The sequence below is a fragment of the Crocodylus siamensis genome, chromosome 2 (assembly GCF_052110815.1).
Source record: "Crocodylus siamensis isolate JL-2025a chromosome 2, ASM5211081v1, whole genome shotgun sequence".
Classification (NCBI taxonomy): Eukaryota; Metazoa; Chordata; order Crocodylia; family Crocodylidae; genus Crocodylus; species Crocodylus siamensis.
In genome coordinates, this window is record NC_143396.1 from 95742140 (window position 1) to 95763335 (window position 21196).

The following is a 21196-nucleotide window of genomic DNA, read 5'->3' on the forward strand; positions in this document are numbered from 1 at the left end:
TTATCTGGTGCAAACAACTCTAATGACAGTGTCCGTGCTGTTCAGGAAATCTGGTAGTTAAGTTAGCACAAAAAATGACATAGATTCACAGATGCTAGGGTCGGAAGGGACCTCAACAGATTGAGTCCAACACCCTGCTTAGGCAGGAAAGAGTGCTGGGGTCAGATGACCCCAGCCAGATGCCAATCCAGCCTTCTCTTAAAGACCCCCAAGGTAGGGGAGAGCACCACTTCCCTTGGAAGCCCATTCCAAATTTTGACCAACCTTACCATGACGAAGTTTTTCCTGATATCTAGCCTAAATCTGCTCTCTGTCAGTTCGTGACCATTATTCCTTGTTACACCTGGGGAACAGAGCATCTCTGATCCCTTGCTGCGTCCCCCTAAAGAATTTGTAGGCAGCCACACAATCACCTCTCAGGCTGCTCTTGTGGAGGCTGAAGAGGTCCAGGTCCCTCAGTCTCTCCTCATAGAGCTTGTCCTGTAAGCCTCTAACCATATGAGTGGCCCTCCTCTGGACCCTCTTGAGTCTATCAACATCCTTCTTGAAGTACAGCACCCAAAACTGGATACAGTACTCCAACTGTGCTCTGATCAATGCTGCATAGAAGGGAAGTGTCACCTCCTTGGATCTATTTGTTGTGCGTCTGCTGATGCATGATAAAGTGCAGTTAGCTTTGCTGATGATTTCGTCACACTGATGATTCACATTCATTTTGGAGCCTACTATGACTCCAAGATCCCTTTCCGCTTCTGTGCTGCTGAGAGGGTCACTTCCCAGCCTGTAGATGTGCTGGATATTTTTGCACCCTAGGTGCAGCACTCTGTACTTGTCCTTGTTGTACTGCATCCTATTGTGTGCTGCCCACTTTTCTAACCTGTCCAGGTCTGCCTGCAATCATTCCCTACCCTCTGGAGTGTGCACTTCACCCCACAATTTAGTATCATCTGCAAACTTGGACAGAGTACAATTCACACCGACATCCAAGTCGCTGATGTTATGTTCTATTTAGCCTCTAGATAGTACAGATAAACATTTTTGCAACTGAGTTTTATACAAACCCCGAAAGATCACCTAAGCAAAGCAGATTCTTTCATTGAAAACGCTCAGACAAGCAGTGCAAAATTTGAATATCAGTTTCTGCTAATTGTCACAATTAGATCGTGAAGAACTTTAGTTTAGAAATCTTTCACATCTCCAACCTTAGCAGCCAATGACAATGACAGAGTGAGATTGAAATAGAAGAAGTCCATTTTAAAAGGGAATTGGGTCAGTTTCCTGATCTGTATTATGGGGAAAGAGGTAGCTAGCTGTGTTAGTCTGAAGTTAGGCAGAAGGCAGAGCAGGGTGGCATCTTACAGACTAACTCATTCAGAGAGGCATAATATGTGAGATATGTAATAATATGTAGTATGTAATGTGTAAAAATATGTAATATGTGGGTGATAGTTTTCACCTCTTTCCAGGACTGCATTGGCACTTCATTTGTGAAATGGTAGCTAGCAGGCAGCCCGCACATTAAAACACCCTAGTGCCCCAGTCACCATCTACATGTGCGTTGCTGCAATTAAGAATACTGCCACAGGATAGTACTTGTATGTCTGAGTACTAACCTGTAGTGGAGGGAATTCATTTCCTGTGGCATAACAGGGCTGCACATATAGATGTTGAGATTTTACTGTGGAGCTAATCGGGCATCTCCACAGTAAAACTGTTGTGTAGATGCACCTTATATGTACATGTCTTGTGCAAGCAGCTTAAGGTAACTTTTTGTAGCAAAAATGGTTCATAAAGATATTGCAATTATTGTAACTAAGAAAGGCCCTTATTCTGTTTTTATTTAAGTCAGCTAGAATTTAGAGCCTGACTTCCAGATAGGAGTACTCTCCCAAACTACAGACACCTATATCTTGATGCAAGAAGCTGAAAGCAGACAAATGGATGTACTGCAGTGCCTGGCACTGGAACAAGATCGTGCTGTACTTGGCTTCTTAGAAAAGCTTATCCACAGAATGAGAATGCAGGTTTTTTAGTTGAAAATAACTTTATTCAGTCAAAAGGAGAGTGGACCTCAGAATAAGAGAGATGATGCTAAGAGAGGGGAAATAGAATTAGGATGGTTAAAAGACACATATAAGAGAACATGTTAACTCAGAAGGTATTATTAAAAAATGGAAACCCAGTCTATTTCCTCATGTGGAAGAGAACACAAATTTGAGCAGGTATCGTTTCTTAGGTATTGTACATTTGCCTGGGTTACTGACATGTATTTACCAAGTAATTTTACAAATGCAGGACTCGGGATAGGCAGACAAGTTCTTTGGGGAGATGTGATATCTTTTATTAGACCTGCTAAATAGTTGGAAAAATTGTTCTTTGCAAGTTTTGGGGCACAAGTGCCCTTCTTCAGGCAAAGGGAGAGTTTGTTGGTGTTTTGTGTGCTTTCCTGGGTAGACTAGATGCCAATATGCAAAGTGCAGTTCTGTGAAAATACAAATGTGTGGCTGTGAGGATCAGAAAGAAGGGGAGACAACAGGTGTGAGGCAGGTAGGTGCGTGTGGAGGGGGGAATGTTGAACTGGTGATTAAATGTAGCTGGTAAAATGCAGACAGGTTACCTGGGATTATCAGATGGCAGGCAGGTTATAATGTGCCATAAATCCAATGTCTATATTTAGTCCATGATTTTTTGTATCCAGTAGATTTATGAAGTAAAGTTTGTAGGCCCACCTATGAACAGTGTTTTGTAGATTCCCTTTGAGGATTATAACTGAGAGATTGGAGACAGAGTGGTTGTCTTGTGAGAAGCGTGCACCCACAGGTACTTGTGTATTGTTGTCTTTGATAGATTTCTGGTGTGCTTTCATTCTGGTGTGCAGTTGTTGTTTAGTTTCTCCTACATATTTTACATCAGGGCATTTAGTAGGCCTGTGCGAGTCGGCAGTGATCCAATCCGGATTTGGATCTGGCTGCTTCAGATGGCCGCGATCCAATTCAGAGCTCTGGACTGGGTTTCTGCATCAATCTGACAGAAGCAGCTCCGAAGCTGCAGAGCTGCCTTGGAGATCCAGCCATAGGGTATAATGGGGAATCAATGAAATATCTATAACTTTGTTGTTTCTTGTCCAATTTGGATGAAACTTGCAGAGATGGTAGCCTCTACTGACAGCATAAAATATGCCAAGGTTCAAGAATATCGGTTCAGGGGTTTGGGGGGAACTGTACCCCAAATTCTTGAAAGCCAAATTCATGTCACGGCTGTGTCATACCACAGTGGGGTAAAAACTGCAGGAGTGGTAGCTTTCACTGAGGCCACAAAGCCTGCCAAGTTTCAAGGAGATCAGTGGAGGGGATTGGGGGGAACTGTACCCCAAATTCTTGAAAGCAAATCTCCTGTCACATCTGTGTTACAACACAGGGGGGTGGGTCAAAACTGCAGAGCTGGTAACTCTTGCTGAGGCCACGATGCCTGCCAAGTTTAAAGGAGATCAGTGCAGGGGTTTGGGGGGAAGTGCCCCTCAAGCTGCGGACAAGCAAAACTCATGTCATGGGTGCTTGTGGGACCAACTGTCTCTGTCTTGAGGCAGTTGATTGTCTGCATCGATTCTTTCCTTTCCTTAGCCTGGTTTTGTAGGTGCTAATTGATGCTCATGAAGTCATTGTGTAGTAGCTAGGTCCTGAGTATTGAGTCCCTGGTCCCAGAGTGAATCATGGTTAATTCATTGGTAACTGGGAACACAGCAGCATTGCAGCCAGGCCTGCAGTAGCATCTCCCCCACCCCACGCCCCAAGCCAGAGACGGTCAGTCCCACAGCACCTGTGGCACCAGTTTTGCTTGTCCACAGCTTGAGGGGCACTTCCCTACAAACCCCTGCACCAATCTTCTTGAAACTTGGCAGGCTTTGTGGCCTCAGTAAGAGCACCACCCCTGCAGTTTTCACCTTTCTATGTTGTAATGCCTAGATGTGACATGAGTTTTGCTTTCAAGAATTTGGGGTGCTGTCCCCCCCAAACCCCTACACTGATCTTCTTGAAATTTAGTACACTTCATTCTCTCTGCAGATTCTACCAGCCTTGAAAATTCCATCTGAATCAGACACAAAATAACAAAGTTATAGATATTTTATTGTTTCCTGATTATACCCTATGGCCGGATCTCTGAGGCGGCTCTGAACCGCTTCGGGAAGCCCAACGAGGCCGGCGCCTGCTTCAGACCCTGAAGCATGCAAAGCTTCTCTGGATCTGAAGCTCTGTCCGAAGCCTCGCACAGCCCTAGCGCATTTAGTGCACTGGATGAGAGAGATGACATTACTGGAAGTGCAGGTGTAAGATCCAGGAATGGTGATGTTTCTGTTGTGGGGTGTGGTTATTGTGGGAGTGGTGGAGATGTGTTGGCAGGTTATATATTTTTTGTCCCAACATGGTCTGGATCCATTTGGTGTGCTTTGGGCCATAGGAAGTTTGCTTCTGGTGAAGAGGGTGGCAAGGTTTGGTGCTTGTTTAAAGGCTAAGATGGGTGGTTCTGGAAAGATCTCTTTAAGAATAGGGTCTTCTCCTAGTATGGGTTGTAATTGTTTGAGGATTTTCCATATAGATTCCAGGGAAGGATGGTATGTCATAACTAATGGTGTGCAATTTGTAGGGATTTCCTTTATGCACTGCAGCAATTCCTCATGTGGTATCTGGATGGCTCTTTCAAAAGTACGAGCTATCTCTCTGAAGGAGCGTCCTTGTTGAGTGAAAGCCCTTTTGAGATTAGATTTCATAGACATTCAGGCTGGAAGGGACCCTGAAGGATCATCGAGACCAGCCCCCTACCCCAGGGACAGGAAGTCAGCAGGGATCATAAGAGCCCAGCAAGATAGACAGCCAAATGTGTCTTGAGGGTGTTCAGAGTGGGTGCTTGAACCGCCTCCGGTGGCAGTCTATTCCAAACCTTGGGGGCTCAGACAGTAAAGTTCTTCCTTATGTCCAACCTGAATCAGTCACGGTGGAGTTTGTGACCATTTGATCTTGTCATCCCTTGGGGCGCTCTGGTGAACAAACGTTCCCCCAGATCCTGGTGGTCACCTCTGATAAACTTGTAGGTAGACACCAGATCACCCCTGAGCCTGCGCTTTTCTAGGCAGAAGAGTCCCATAGCACTCAGCCTCTCGTGATAAGGTCTGTTTTCCTGACCTCTGATCATGCATGTGGCTCTCCTCTGGACTCTCTCAAGCTTCTCCACATCCTTTTTGAATTGTGGAGCTCAAATTCAAAGTAATTCAAGTAACTGAGAATCCAAGTAATTGAGAATTCACCTACTTATCTACCTACCATCTTTTTCAGACGCCCTGTTGGCCAAATAAAGATCATATTTTTGCTGACCTTTGGCTTGAACATATCCAGTGACATCTAACTAGTCCAAGGCACTGAGTGCAGTCAAATCAGATCACCAGCTCACTTCAGTTGCCAATTGTTTATTTTCTGTCAGATCAGCTGCATTGTCTGATGAGAAATTCTGAATCAGCTTATAAAATTACAAGATACTAGTTATGTATGCATCTAGCTTATGCACTGATGCACAGAAAAAGTTAATATTAAACACTTATTTAAAATAAGTGGCTAACTTTAAGTAAAGGTACAAGTTAGGATCCTGCTTTCAAGTATGCCACCCTTCCCAAAAAAGGCTCTTGGTGGCTAGATTAGTGAGGTGACGACCATGAGTATTCTCCTCAGTGCAAATTCAGTGGTATCAGCTGTATATTGCAGCTTTCTTGGTGTGTTTAGTGTGATTGCTGGTTCTGTGCAGCTATGTATGTTGGTCTGTGGGTTTCTTGTATATGGCGGTTTGTTTTTGCAATTCTAGATATTGATCACAATGTCTAAAATGGAAATGTTGTTGCTGGAAATGTTGTATTCAAGAAATAGTCTTATGGAAGGGCAATGGTTATTGAATTTATGATGGAAATCAATCAGAGACTGCAGGTTTTTGGTCCACATGATGAAGATGTCATCTATGTATCTTTGGTATAGCATGGGTTTGAAGGTGCAGTTTTTGAGTAACAACAACTGCATACCAGAACAAACAAACACCAAAAATCCATCAAAGACAAAAACATGCCATTACCTGTGGGTGCACACCTCTTATAAGATAACCACTCTCTCTCCAATCTCTCAGTTCTAATCCTCAAAGAGAATTTACAAAGCACCTTCATAGACAAGCCTATGAACTTCACTTTGTAAATCTACTGGATACAAAAAATCATAGACAACATATCGGTATTGGATTAATGGTACATTATAACTTACCTGCCGTCTGATAACCCCCGGTAAACTCTGCATTTTACTAGCTACTTTCTATGACCAGTTCAACATTTCTCCTTTTTCCACGCACCTGTCTCACACCTATTGTCTCCCATGGCCTCTGATTCTCACTGCCACAAGTTTGCATTTTCACAGACTTGCATTTTGCATATTGGCATCTATTTTACCCAAGAGAGAACACAAAACAAGAGATTGTTGCCTGAAGAAGGGTGCCTGAATGGTGCCTCTATGCTTGAAGAAGGGTGTTTGTGCCCAAAAGCTTGCAAAAAACAAATTTTCCAACTATTTAGTTGGTCTAATAAAAGATATCACATCTACCCAAAAAACCTTGTCTGCCTATGAGCTTAGACCAACACAGCTACAACCAACAACCCTATACTCAGGGGATGAAGCTGCTAAAAAAGAAGGATAGTAATAATTCTTTCTGATAGCAGCCTTCACTATTGTGCATTTTACAAAGAGATCTACAGTGGAAGGTCACAGTCAGATCAACACATGTCCAAGATTTGTTTGTTTTTAATCATGTTTTACCTGCCAAAAGGAAGCAATTATTCCTTTAAGATATAACAAAAAGTGAAACCAGCTAGAAACTTATGAAAAAGCAGAAATAAAATTGAGTCTTGTATATCCATGGCTGAGATTGAATGAAATGAACAAAATAAAGTAACAATGTAAGTGGAAAAAAAGTGAACAAGATCTTTCAATCCTTTCCATTTCTGGTAAGTTTGGTGCTGTCTAGCACAAGTTAAGATAATCTGATTATAAAACAACACATACATTTTAACTTAATAATTTCCCTTTATTTCTTTTAGCTCTGCTTTTTCTCACCTCTGATGTCCATAAACTGATTCTGTAAGGATCTAATTTTCTCAAACAGTGACTGACCGCTTCCTGGGCAAATACAACTCTTTTGAAGTTGCATCCTCTCTTTGCCTAGCTATCATACAAAACCCCAAAAGTAAGTCCAAATTGTAATATAAATAATATAGTTTTCTAGCTATACATTAAGTAGCCGAAAATAAATTTTATATCCTAAAATAATATTGCTTAAATGCTTCTTGATTTATTCTTAGATTGTGGCATTTCTCACTTGAACCACCCATCTAAAACCCTCTCTGTTCAATTAATTAAAAAATCTCAATTTCTTCTAAAAAATCCATATTATGCATGTCCTAAATTCAAAACCAAAACTTATTGTGAGTTAAATCTACAAATCAGCATTTTGGGGCAGACTTTTAAAAGTATTTAGATACCTAAATATGCAAATAGGCAGCTAATGAGATTTTCTGAAGTGCGTAGGTGCCTCTCTAAGTTAAGCATCCAGATACTTTAAGACTCTATGAGATGCCTATTTACATATTTGATCAACTACCCAATTTAAAAAAAATATCTGGCCTGCAGGTGAAATTGCTCTACTCTTACTTAAATTGAATAGTATCTTACTCATATATCAAAAATTAAAACCAAAACTGTCCAAGCCCAGTAGCCCAGTGGGTTAGTGTGAGTAATGCCTACCAGTTTCTGTGTCCCAGAGCACTTAAGGGAGTCATGGCAATCATATCTAGTTGCCTGAATGACTACGTACAGCTGGTTTGACTGGTAGCCACTTTTGACACAAATCTACAACAAGGCATGAACTCAGGTGGCTGGAACCATAGCAACATATCTTTACCACAGACACTACACCTTGCTTACTCTGAAGTAGTTTCTCTGAAATCAGAGACATAACTGAGAAAATAAAATTCCAGTCCTGGAAAAAAATTGGCATATTTCTAACTTCACTCATACAAGCCCTCCTGTCATGTTTAGTGAGAAGCCCTGCATGCAGGCTGGATCCAGCCTGTATTATAAGGTGTATATGTGAGGGGCCAGGGATAGCACAATCTGACAAGCTTGTCACTGGAATGATTGGCAATTAACTTGAACCAGCTACTATTAACTTATAGACAGCACAGAGGGTGAGTGTGGGGGGCTAGAAAGGGAAGAAAGTGTTAGCACGTTTTCTCTTTCATATTTCATGGATACTTAAGCTGGGACAACAGACCAGTAGTCTATAAAATCCCTAAACAAAAGGTGGAGAAATGCAATGTCTGTTTATACGCACATTCTGGGAGTGGGGGGCAGGAGTGCTTTAATTAGAATGGCCTGAGACAAACTTTAGATAAAAGCACCATTTTTAAGTGCAGGGACAGCGATGCACAAGATGCAGAAGGCTGCTGGAGCACAATAATTACCGCCATGAACAATGTGTGTCCCCCAGTGGTGGGGACATGGCAGCAGTGAGCAGGGACCTCTCACAGCTGGCCACAGCAGTGTCGGGGAGGGGGGGAGGGTGGCAAGTGCTGACCAGCTGTCAGTGACCACCTGAAGATGCCTCTGGCAGCCTTGGCAGCAGCCAGTGGTGATTGACAACCGCCCACAGAGGCTCCTGGTGGTGTTGATGGTGAGTGGGGGTGGAGGGTGGCAAGTGGTGACTGCCCACAGGTACTCCCAGCGGAGTCAGTGGTGCTTCTTTCAGGAGGTGCACCGTCAATCTCAGGGGGTGCACGTGCACCCGTGTGCACCCCTTATGCATTACCAATGATTACCAAGCTCCAGCAGACCCAATTAATTGTGTCTGTTCTAATGGATTGTGCATTGTTCTAATTACAGTGCATTGGAGTAGCCTCACTGCTCATCTGTAGATGCCCTTATAGTTCTCATTTAAGAAAACACTTAAATATGTTCTCTGGGAATGTGATTCAGTCCCATTACCTTCAATGAGGCTATTGCTTTCTTGTGTTGCCAGTTAAGCATGTACTAAAATTGCTCACCTGAATAAAGGCCTAAGGACTTCCTTTTAATATAGGTTTTGTAAATTTATTTTAAATACAAGCTGTGTGTTCGGGTGTTGGACCTCACTTGTTGACAATAGGCAGTAAGCACACCTATACTAGTGCCCTACCTATACACGAGCAGTGACACTGCTCTGATGTGCTGCAATTACAGTGCCTTGGAGCAGACTCAATTAATCGAGTCTGCTGCAGAAATGCAATTGATTAATTGAGTCTGCTGGACTTTGGTAATTACCTCCAGCATCTCGTATTAGCCTCCAGCATCTCATATCAGCGTGCCTACGCTTAAAAATGGCAGTAGGGGTGCTTTATCTAAAGCTCATTTGATGCTCTGAATGCTTTAATTACACAAAACACTCTGGGAGCTTTAATTAGAGTGGCTCTCAAAGCCACTCTAATTAAAGTGTCCCCCCGCCACACACACACACACACTCCTGAAGCATATGTATAAATGCTCACAGACTATAAACTCTGTAAAAGGTGGACAGGGTTTATAATATCAACAGTACAATGCTGGGTATGACTGTAAACTTCATTCGACTGGAGGACCTGTTGGCAACCTGGTGGGGCTAGTCATGGCAGGATAGTTCCTATAAAATACCACAGCATTGCAACCTTCAGAGTAAGGTGAATATAGGGTAGCCCCCACTACCTTTTGGGTACTCCTTGATTGGGGAAGGCTGAGGGATGTCACCCTGAGAGAAACATGCCTTCACTGAGGAGTTAGGCAGTCAGCAGTAGGTCTTATTTGTTGCTGTCTGGCAGAAGCTACAACCATCAAGGCACTGAACATCTGGATTCGGTCTGGCCTTTGGATTCTATCTCAATGGTCTAAAGTAGGGATGGTAGGTCTTAGGCAGCCCCACTCCTCCATGCTCCTAAGTATATGCATCAAAGGTCTTGGTGTAATAGCTGCAGGACTATGTATAAATGGATTCATCAGGCACCTGACTAGATCTGTTACACATACACCGTGATCTAGAAGATTGACGGTTGCCTACTACAATGTTACAGTAATTACTGAATGTCCATATTGCACAGGGCTGAGGAAGAAAAGTATTGTGTAACAAGCTTGGCACTTAGCTTGGCACTTGATAGCTTTGCAACAGTACCTCAGCAAAACTCTCTTCCTATAACACAGCTCTTTCATCTCTGCTCTTCTACTTCATCTCTCACTCCTCCAAACAGGTCATATTTCCTGTACTATCTTACATGTTATATAAATGTGTATACAATTTGCAGTGCAAACATAACCACTCTGAAAGAGGAAATAACCCTCCTGAGCTGTCACAATGGAGACACAGGAAACACCAATAAACTGTTCTCTGAAAGCTGCATAATCAGAAATCTCTCATTGACTTTTATTATATTCTCCTCTTTTTCAGCCTAGACTCTCTCAGAATGTTGGAAAGTAATACAAATTGCAGTGGGAAGCCTGATACCACATGATTTTGTAGCACTGTGAAACTCTTCTTGGTCTATTTCTTGGCCCTAATTTCCACCATTAGGCAGTAGGATGCTTGTGACATCTTCCTATAATGTCTATGAAATCTATGAAATAGGGAATAGTAGCTTGCTGTGATAATGCATTATAGTTAGGCTATGGACAAAAGTAATTTCAGAAATATTTCCCAGCATAATGGGCTTAGAAATGTTTCAAAAAGGTATAATTTTAGCTACAGGACATATGTACAGCCTCTGTGGCACATCCCCCCTACTGCTTGGATTCTGACTTTCTGGCCTCAAAACCTCTCACCAGAGAGAGAGAGGAGGTCTGGGGCTGGAGAGGCTGGTACTGACAGTGGCAGAGGGCCCCAGAGAGCTGATGTGCCTGGGACCAGGGAGCAGAAGCCAGCAGCTGGACAGTGCTGAACTGCCTACTCGACTGTCCAGCTGCTGGGTTGTGTCCTGGTCCCAGCTACTCTGAAAGCCTGCCAGACTGTCCACCCACTCTGCTCCCACCCCTGTGGAGAGAGCGTGAAGCACTGCGGGATTCTGGAGGGCCTATGTGTTTTTTTGTCTCCATGACCAAGTAATAAGTGAAAAACTTTAAATGAATACCACATGTCAATAGATAGTATCTTGGAGCACTTCGGCCACTTCTGGAACATTTCAAAGAACACGCATGTTTATTAGCACAGTTGCCCCTTTAAAGTGTTTTAAAGATGTTTGAAACATTTCAGTTGTTACTGTTGTCTTAAGCAGCAACAGTATCCTGATGTCACAATGCTTCTGTGTGGTATGTCACTTATCAAACTTCTGTACCATTCCCAGTACCACCCCAGGGCTGGGAAATCCCAGCTGCTGGCTGCACCCCAGGGATGCACTTTTCCTATCCTACCCCCACTCCCCCAGCACTGGGTTATTTTTAGCCTCCCAACCCCTCACCTCACCACTACATGGACAATCCCTTCCCAGAGACTAGTCAGCCTCCCTGCCCCCCATCCTGCCAAACCCCCCATCCCACAAGCTGCTCCCAGTGACAGTTTTCCCAGAGCCAAAGAAGTAAGTCAGGGTAGGCAGCAGTGGATAGGATTGAGTGGGGGTTGTTAATCTGGGGGTGGGGGTTCAGGGGCAAAAAATAAACCCCAAGACTGGGGGGAAGAGAACCTCCCGCATTCCCTTACACTGGTCTATGGATCCTGCTTGCTCCCCAGTCCAACCAAACTCTCCCAGACTGCATCAATTCCTCCACTTGTCCCCCTTATCCCCCAAAAAACTTTTGCAGACCCCCCTTGTCCCCCTTACTTCCCCATGGACCCTGCTTACCGTTGATCTCCCCAAACCACCCTGTGGACCCTGCTTGTCCCCCTGATCCCGCAAAGCCCCCCCAGCTAGTCCCCCCATCCTGACTAACCTTAGATCAGGTGGCCATTTTTAACTTGGTCTAACCTCCCCAAATCCCTGTATCTACCCTTAATTGTAGGGTTTTGCTTAAACAGAGTTTAATGTAGCTCTTACAGACAACCTCTAAAAGTCAGAACTTTGACTGCTTTGTGCTCTTTCTGCGTCTTTGAGTTACTAACCCACACTCTGAAATACGTATTTCTTTATGCTACTTTAAAATATGACATTTCAATGATCTAACAACAAAGTGTAGAATTTTTATAGCCTTGCAGAACATAAGCTATATTAATATTCAAATTCTGCATAAACTTGCATCAGGCCATAGTCATATGTGGATTCATTGGGAAAACAGGTCACCTATAAGGTCACTTGAGGATGAAACTTCAAACATTTTGAAGATGAAAACTGCTATTTTAGGTTAGTTAATGCATTTTGATACAAGGTTCTTAATCATGGATGTTTTAGCATCCTCCAGCCTTTGATAGGCAAGCCAGGATATCTCTAGCCTGAATTGCAGAGGAGCTGAGCACTTACAAATTCTGTGAAAGTCAATTGGGTCAGATTCCAGACCTGGTATAAATGTAAATAGTTCTATATACGCAGGGAGGAACACTGAGTTTATTTTGGATTCATCACCCATTTGTCTCATTCAAGTGGTAAATAACTAGAGATGCAAAATATCTTGCACCCTCACAAAGCAAGATGATGTCTGCTAAACATAGCTGCTATGGAGAATACATAACACCAGCAGACTTTTCCTATGCCTGAAGAAGGGTGTTTGTGTCTGAAAGCTTACAAAGAACAAATTTTCCAACTATTTAGCTGGTCTAATAAAAGCTATAACATTTAAGTATAGATGCTACATTTTTAAATTGTAAATCAGTTTGGTGCATGGTATGGGAATAACGTGGATTTCTGAACCCGGTGAAATTTCATAGATTTCATAGACATTAGGGCTGGAAGGGACCTCGGGAGATCATCGAGTCCAGCCCCCTGCCCAAAGGGCAGGAAGTCAGCTGGGGTCATAAGATCCCAGCAAGATAAGCATCCAATTTACTCCTGAAGGTGTTCAATGTAGGTGCTTGAACCACCTCCGCTAGCAGACTGTTCCAGACCTTGGGGGCTCGGACAGTAAAGAAATTCTTCCTTATGTCCAGCCTGAAACGGTCTTGCAGGAGTTTGTGACCGTTCGACCTCGTCATCCCTTGGGGCGCTCTGGTGAACAAACGTTCCCCCAGATCCTGGTGGTCACCCTTGATAAACTTATAGGTGGCCATCAGATCACCCCTGAGCCTACAGTTTTCCAGGCTAAAGACTCCCATGGCTCTCAGCCTGTCATCGTAAGATCTGTTTTCCTGACCCCTGATTATGCGCATGGCTCTCCTCTGGACTCTCTCAAGCTTCTCCACATCCTTTTTGAATTGTGGAGCCCAAAACTGGACGCAGTACTCCAGCCGCGGCCTCACCAAGGCCGAGTACAAGGGGAGAATGACGTCCCGGGATTTGCTCGAGAAGCATCTATGGATGCAAGCCAGTGTTTTGGTCGCTTTACTAGCCGCAGCATCGCATTGCAGGCTCATGTTCATCTTGTGGTCAATGACGACCCCCAAGTCTCTTTCTTCTGTAGTGCTATCCAACGTAGCACTGCCGAGCCTATAAGGAAGCTGCAGGTTTTTCCTCCCAAGGTGGAGAACCTTGCATTTCTCGGTGTTAAACACCATCAGGTTCTTGTCCGCCCATTTGCTGAGCTTGTCCAGGTCAGCCTGGATCACCCGCCTATCTTCTGGCGTGAATGCTTTGCCCCAAAGTTTGCTGTCATTGGCGAACTTGGCCAGTCCACTCCTGACTCCAGCGTCCACATCATTAATGAAGATGTTGAACAGGATGGGTCCCAGGACAGAGCCTTGAGGGACCCCACTGGTCACAGGGAACCACGATGAGTGACTGCCATCAATTACAACCCTCTGGGTCCAACCACAGAGCCAGTTTCCCAGCCAGCAGATCGTGGTGGAGCCAAGGCCACAACTGGCCAGTTTGGCCAAGAGGTGATCATGGGATACCAGATCAAAGGCTTTTTTGAAGTCAAGATATATGACATCAATCTCTTCTCCCTTGTCCAGGTGATAGGTCACCTGGTCATAGAAGGAAATGAGATTGGTCAAACAAGACCTACCCGCAACAAACCCGTGCTGGCTATCCCTTAGGATGTTAGCCTGGGCCAGTCCATCAAGGATGGCCTCCTTAATAAACTTTTCTAAGATCTTCCCCAGGATAGAAGTCAGGCTAATGGCCCTGTAGTTAGCCGGATCCATTCTTCTCCCTTTTTTGAAGATCGGCACCACATTGGCCTTCTTCCAGTCTTTGGGCACTACACCAGAGCGCCAGAGTTTTCAAAGATCCGTGCCAGGGGCTGGGCTATGACGCTCACCAGCTCCTTGAGTACCCTGGGGTGCAGATTGTCAGGGCCAGCTGACTTGAAGGTATCCAGCTTCTCAAGGTGTTCCTTCACGAGGTCAGCATTCATGGAGGGTAGGGGATCCCCATCACCCGGATCTCCCTGTCCCATAGCAGGCATGGGCGTCCCATGGGACTGATGAAAGACTGACGCAAAGTACCTATTTAATAGGTTGGCTTTTTCCTGGGCGTTAGTTGCCCCATCTGGTTTAGCAGGGGTCCAACATTGCCCTTGCTTTTCCTCCGGCTCCCCACATATCTGAAAAAGGACTTTTTGTTGTCCTTGATGCTTGAAGCTAGTTGGAGTTCAGTTGCAGCCTTGGCTTTCCTGGTTTGCTCCCTGCAGGACCAGACCAGTGCAGAATAATTCTCCTTGGAGGTGAATCCCGTCCTCCATCCTTTGTAGGCTTTCCTTTTTAGCCGCAGGAGGTCCGCTAGATCCCTAGAGAGCCAGGAGGGCTGCTGTGCCTTCTTGCTGCCTTTCCTCCTTGTTGGAATAGATTTAGCTTGTGCATTGAGGATCACTTCCTTGAGAAGCAACCACTCTTCTTGAACTCCCATCTCCCTGGGGTCATGGTCCCTGAGGGCCTGACCGACAAGCCTCTTGAGCTTGTCAAAGCTGGCTTTTCTGAAGTCAAGGACTTCTGTGTTGCTGACTGACTTGCCAGCTTTACAGCGGATGGTGAAGGTGATCAGCTCGTGGTCGCTGTCACCCAGCTTCCCATCGATCACTAGGTCGCCAATTAGGTTGTCCCCCGTAGCCAGTACCAGGTCGAGCAGCGCTTTGCCTCTCGTTGGCCCATAGACTTCTTGAGTCAGGTAGAGGTCATCCACGCACGAGAGAAAGCTTTGCGACCGCTCGGATTTTGCTGAGTGATCTTCCCAGGAGATGTCCGGGTAATTGAAGTCACCCACGACAACCAAGGTCCTGGAGCAAGCGGCCTCAGTCAGTTCCCGGGCGAACTCCTGGTCAAGCTCAGGACTTTGAGTGGGAGGTCTGTAGTAGACTCCCACCGTTGTGTCCCCTGTGCCGAATTCCCCACGAATTTTTACTCAGAGGGTCTCTAGCTGTCCATGCTGGTCGCCAACATCAGCTTGCAGGGACATGTAGCTTTCCTTCACATAGAGAGCTACACCCCCTCCCCTTTTGTCAACACGATCCCTCCTGTACAGGGTATAGCCCTCTATACCCGTGGTCCAGTCATGGGTGGAGTCCCACCAGGTCTCCGTTATCCCAATGACGTCATAATTCTTTGCACTGAGCAGGAGGACGAGCTCGTCCTGCTTGTTACCCAGACTCCTGGCATTAGTGTACAGCCAGGCAAGTGTCCCCTTAGGGGCTCTTGCCTTGCCCACAGACTGTGCCAGGACTGGGGCAGGGGTGGGCTCCCTTAAGTGCCTTGGTCTGCTGGCTTTGCAAGGATTGCTCAGTGGGCCAGCAGTGGCAGTAGTCCCCCCATCCCCCCAGCGGGCTTAGTTTAAAGCCCGGTGGAGCAGGTCAGCCAGCCTGGCTGAGAAGAGCCTCCTCCCCAGGGGGGAGAGGTGGAGGCCATCTCTTCCCAGCAGTTCGCTGCCTCTCTCGCCAAAGAGCGGGCTGTGGTCATGGAAGCCAAAGCCTTCCCCATGACACCAGCTCCGCAGTCTTTGGTTCACTGGGTGGATCCTCCTCTCCCCCTTCAGCCCATAGCCTGAGACTGGGAGGATCGACAAAAACACCACCTGAGCTCCCAGACCCCTAAGCCCCGCTCCCAACTCCCTGTAGCGCCTCATGACCTGGCTGGGGGTGCTCCGAGCCGTGTCATTGGTGCCCACGTGAATAAGGAGCATGGGGTAGTGGTCTGTGGGCCGGAGGAGCTGCGGGATCCTCTCCGCAATGTCTCAGATGTGGGCCCCCGGGAAGCAGCAGACTTCCTGGGCTAAGGGGTCAGGGCGGCAGATTGCCCCCTCAGTGCCCCGCAGGATGGAGTCTCCCACAACAAACACCTTTCACTTTAACTTGGGGAGAGCGGGGGCAGTAGCTGTGGTTCAGCCTGGGTTGCCTGCAGGAGCTGGCAACTGAGCAGGCTCTGCTGGGGCTGCAAGAGGTGCGAACCTGTTGCTAAGCTCCGGCGAGGGAGGGGCCTTGGTGTGGCGGGCCTTAGGGCCCTTGACCACCTTGGTCCATGCCCCTGACTGGGCAGAGCAGGAGGTCCCAGAGTCCTCCTTAGTCATGGAGGGAGACAGTGCTCTCCCCTGCGGCTCCTGGGGGAGAAGGGCCTGGCAGTAGGAGTCTATCTCCTGCTCACAGTCCCTGATGGCACGCAGTCTCTGGACTGTGGCCTGCAGCTCCTCCAGCTGGCGCGCCAGAGACCCCAGTAGGGAGCAGACCCCGCAAGGGGAGGTGGCCATGCTCCCGGGCCCCAGAGCCTGAAAAAGGGACAGGCAGCCCCTGCAGCCAAGAGCCAGGGGCTCCGTCTGCGTGGAGCCCGGAACCATGGGCTCCGTCTGGGTGGCCGTCTCTGAGGTACCCGATGTGGGGGCCGCAGAGCCCGAGGGGACCCTTGGGGTGCGGCGCGTGCCCATCCGTGTCATGCCTCTGGTAGGCTGGCTACGGCTGGGGCTGGCTATGGCTGGGGGGGGTCGCAGGCAGGGTCTCGTGCCCTCCCACGCCCTCTCCTGCGCGAACCCTGCACTAACTTGAGCGCCTGTTTACGCAGCCTGTTCGTGCGGCTCCCTGGGGGGCTGGGCCAAGTAGGGGCCTGGGCGGGGGCTTGACCCGGCCCGGCACCAGGCAGCGGCCTCCTCCCAGGGAGCGAGGAGTTAACCCTTTCCCACCAAGAGCCTGCTTACCTCCGGCTGTGCTGGGGTCGGCAGGGGGCTCGGCGGCTGCTGAGGGGGTGTCTGGGGAGCTTTGGGGGGAGTGGGGGCGCAGTGGGCTTCACCCGCGCGTCTCTCACCGCTGTTGGAGCCTAACTGGCTGAGACTCCCTGGGTTTAGCTTAGTAGGTAACTGGCTGAACTTATATTGAGAGTGGTGACAGGAAACAAAAATACAAACCATATCTCCCTCCCTCTTGATTGAAGGCAGGGCAGGGTGGTGACTAATGGCTTCAGAGAGACATGAGCTTTTATAGGTGATAGTCTACTTTAGATGCTATGAATAGCATGCTAGGAGTTGCATCCCATCTGGCTGTTTCCACCACCTTTGTTCCAGCATAAATGTTACTTTCCAAACATTCCAGATAACTGAACAGGAGGCAAAGCTACCAGAAGCAAAACCAATTCACAATCATGATGCTAAATACTTTGCTCTCTGCTCTGAGGCAGATCAAGCTGTTTTAAGCCTCCCGAGTTAGGGTGAGAGAGGGCAATGAAAAGCAGCATCAGGGAATCCCTGCACAAGTTTTAAGTGTTTTAAAGCCAGTCACAATTGTAAGGTGTCCTTTAGGTACCTCATGTTACTTCACTTCTCATGTAATCTTATTGTTTAGGATGATGTGTGTCTTGTTCCCTACTAGTGCTCCCCAGATCAGTGAAGCATGAATGGTGGAAGTCTGTATAGGGTATTAAGAGGAGTGCAGGTTAAGATTTGGATGGGTGGGATAAGGATTAACATAGAAAACAACTGGTGTTGCCAGGGAAGGCTAAACCTTTGTTATATATCTATTGTTCAGTTGATGTAAACCAGTGAGGAATAACCTTAGGCTAGGAATTAGAAGGGGTCTAATCATCAGCAAATGACTTACTGTAGGGTGAGAGATGGTGGGTCTTCATCACACATCAGGTGTTCTGCAGTAACTGCCCATGTGCACACTCTTATTCTATGGTAAGTGGAAGCCAAACTAGTGTACCTTAGCCCTGAAGGAAAGAAGGATAAATCACTATTGTCTTAGATTTCACTTATTGTGAAGTATGGGTGGTTACTCTGGAGCAGTGGACATATGGTAAAGCCCATCCACTTTTACTTTGTAGTAAGCTATTCATATACCCATACTCTTAAGATGGAGCTTAATACAGCTATGAAAAGATTATTTGACATTGTTCCCTGTAACAGCAGGAGAATGGACTGAATGCCTTCTGTGTCCCAGGACTTTCCTTACTTGTCTTGCATTCCTGACTCTGGGTATAGGCAGACATAGTACATGCAACGATATGAAAAATACCAATATAAGCTGTTACAGTGCAACTGTTACAGCTGCAAGATTCTGTAGGAATACAAGTGTAGCTAAACTACTACAACTTTAACCCTGTTACATTAAGGGTCCAAGCTAGGGTGACTAGCCAACTTGTGAATAATCGATAGAATTGCAAAGGTGTAACACAATTTAACAGCTTCTGTGCACTCCAAAGCTCCAGTTCCTCCTGTCCTTTTGAAGTGGTTAAAAGAGGTATGTTTGTCCATGCCTTTCATCAGGCTGGAGTTATAGGTAGGTAAAAAGTGTGGCAAAGGAAGCACAATCTTCTCTGTGCACTTCCTTTAACTTTGCATTTCCTGAATCTACTCTGTGTGCATTGTGTGGAGTTGAGCAATTTTACAGGTTTCTGGTTTTGGCTGACAACTTCTACATTCTGTAGGGCTACTCAGACTTAGCTGCGTTTTAACAAACTTATTATTATTATTATTTTTAATTTAATATTTCAGGCCAAATTAGCAAAATCAGTTCTGAATGTTGTTGACCGAGCAGGACTCAATTGTTCAAGTCTGTGTGGCACTACCACTGGCAAGTATCCTACCTCCCAGACTCTTCAGCCTGGGGCTTCACATACTCCCAAATTCATGGCAGGCAACCTACATGCGATCCTCAAGCTTGGAGGCCATGGGGTTCAGAAACCCCCTAGTCTCACTTGCCTCTAGCCAAAAGGTCATAGAAGCAAGACAAAGGGAAAGCCCAAGAGCAATCCCCCATCACCCTAATTTATTTTGTTTTTGAGCAATTGGTGGCAGTAAGGAGGTACAAATGAGAGAAGGCAGATGGCTTCCTGGACATGCAGGTAGCCCCAGTTCACAGTGCTACATGCCTAGGGCAAGTTCAAAGACTACTTATTTTCATTTCTTTCTGTGTTAGTATTGCATGCATGTGCTGTACCAAGCTAAAGAGACACCAGACTTGTCTGTTTTCAGCTCTCTGATGTCTCAGTACTGTGTGGGGCATATCTAGCTGTGCACTGAGATTGTTCATTCTCAGTTTCCACCTGGATTTCATTGCATGTGTCTGTGCTGTATTTTGAGCCTGTCAGTTGTCAGCCCCCCACCCATGTCATCTCTGTCGGGGTATTACATGTATTGAGTCCATCTGTTCTGAGCGTCCTACTCTTGTCTCAAAGCTGTACATTTGATGTTTATCAAACCACCATTTGAAAAACAGGTAATTTGGTGTAGGGAGCCAGGATTAGGTAACAACTTAATCCCATCAAATACACTACATTTGTATTACAAAATGTAATCAGGAATCTGATGCGATTTATTAGTTGTAAGTCTGATTTGACTTCCTGTGAATTTTAGAGGTCACTAAAGCATCACCTTGTATATAAATACTCTGACAATGTTGCTGTATCTCTAAGCAAGTTTCTACTTGACTGCCAAGCAGGGCTAAAATAAAACTTATCTATGATTATGGAAGCAGAACAAAAGTCTTTTAATTTTTAAATAAGAAAGTTGTGAAACTAGATCTTGCTTCAGGCGGTAAATGAGCTTGGGGCAGTCTTCTGATATAAGTTTTATATAGGTACAACCTCTGGTTTTTTTTCCTTTGTTTTTATCATCATCATCTCTTGGCAAAAGTGTTATAAGAACCAATTAAATTTTTAAATGGAGGTCAGTTTGGGGAGTTATGCTATGAGAACCCCTTTACTGAGTCAGTCTAAATTTTCATCAGGAACTCTATCCTCCATTGTCATCGTGCATAATAATTTTTAGGGCAATCTAATTTTACATGTGGAATTTAGATGATCACTTTGAAAAAACCAACCTTAAGCAGAGAACACTTTTCAAGCTTAGTTATGAGGCTGATGCCTAAAAAGCTGCCCTGAAATTAACATTTCCCTTCAGAGGATTTCAGAGGGTCCAGAACCCTCAATTTTTCTTCAAAACTTTTCTGCCATCTATCAAGACCTTTATGTTACAGTGTCTGGCAAACAGGGATGGAGAAAAACTCCTGAAGAGCTCACAGATTCTGCTACTGAAATGAACAGAATCATCAGCACAGATTGTAAAAATTATTAATGCTGATCAAATAACTTAACATTCATGTTACACACTGAAATCATCCAGACAGTAGTACAGCTAATGTTTTACTGTGTTTGCCTTGAAGCCATGTTTTTTTATTCTGAAGGAATTAACATTGAAAAGTTAACCCAAGTATTGTGGGTTTTTATAAGTATGAAAACTACATGTTAATTCACCACTGTGTCCAAGATACAGGGAGGAGAAAGTTAAAAGAAAAAAAGGACTTCCCTCTGTGGCAGGGCTGGAAACAAAACACAAGCAGAAAGCAAAAGGGTGAAATTTGAGGAAGGAAACATATGCAATAGCATTGTATTTGTTTTTCTTCACTTACCCTTCCTGAATCAAAGACATTGTGTATCAGGAAGACACTACAAGAAAAAAAACAGATGAGAAGTCAACACTTGGTTGTCTGGGGAAAACTGAATATTGAATTTTGGAGAAAAGAAACAGACATCACATCATCACAATGGGAGGAAAAAAGAGATTTTGAAATAGAGTTTAAAGTAATGGGATCAGTAAGAGAGAGGGGAAGAAAGATCCAAAAAACTGAGG

General features: G+C 45.4%; 1 protein-coding gene across 1 annotated transcript in view; it reads right to left on the bottom strand.

The window, feature by feature from the left end:
- Positions 1-18227, bottom strand: part of TMEM154 (transmembrane protein 154) — an 83502-nt gene extending 65275 nt beyond the window's left edge. The window contains exon 1 of the mRNA XM_090036404.1: positions 18165-18227. Coding sequence (XP_089892530.1) covers positions 18165-18192 — 28 coding nt within the window. The 5' untranslated portion in view covers positions 18193-18227. The remainder of the gene's footprint in view (positions 1-18164) is intronic.
- Between the last annotated feature and the right edge of the window lie 2969 nt (positions 18228-21196).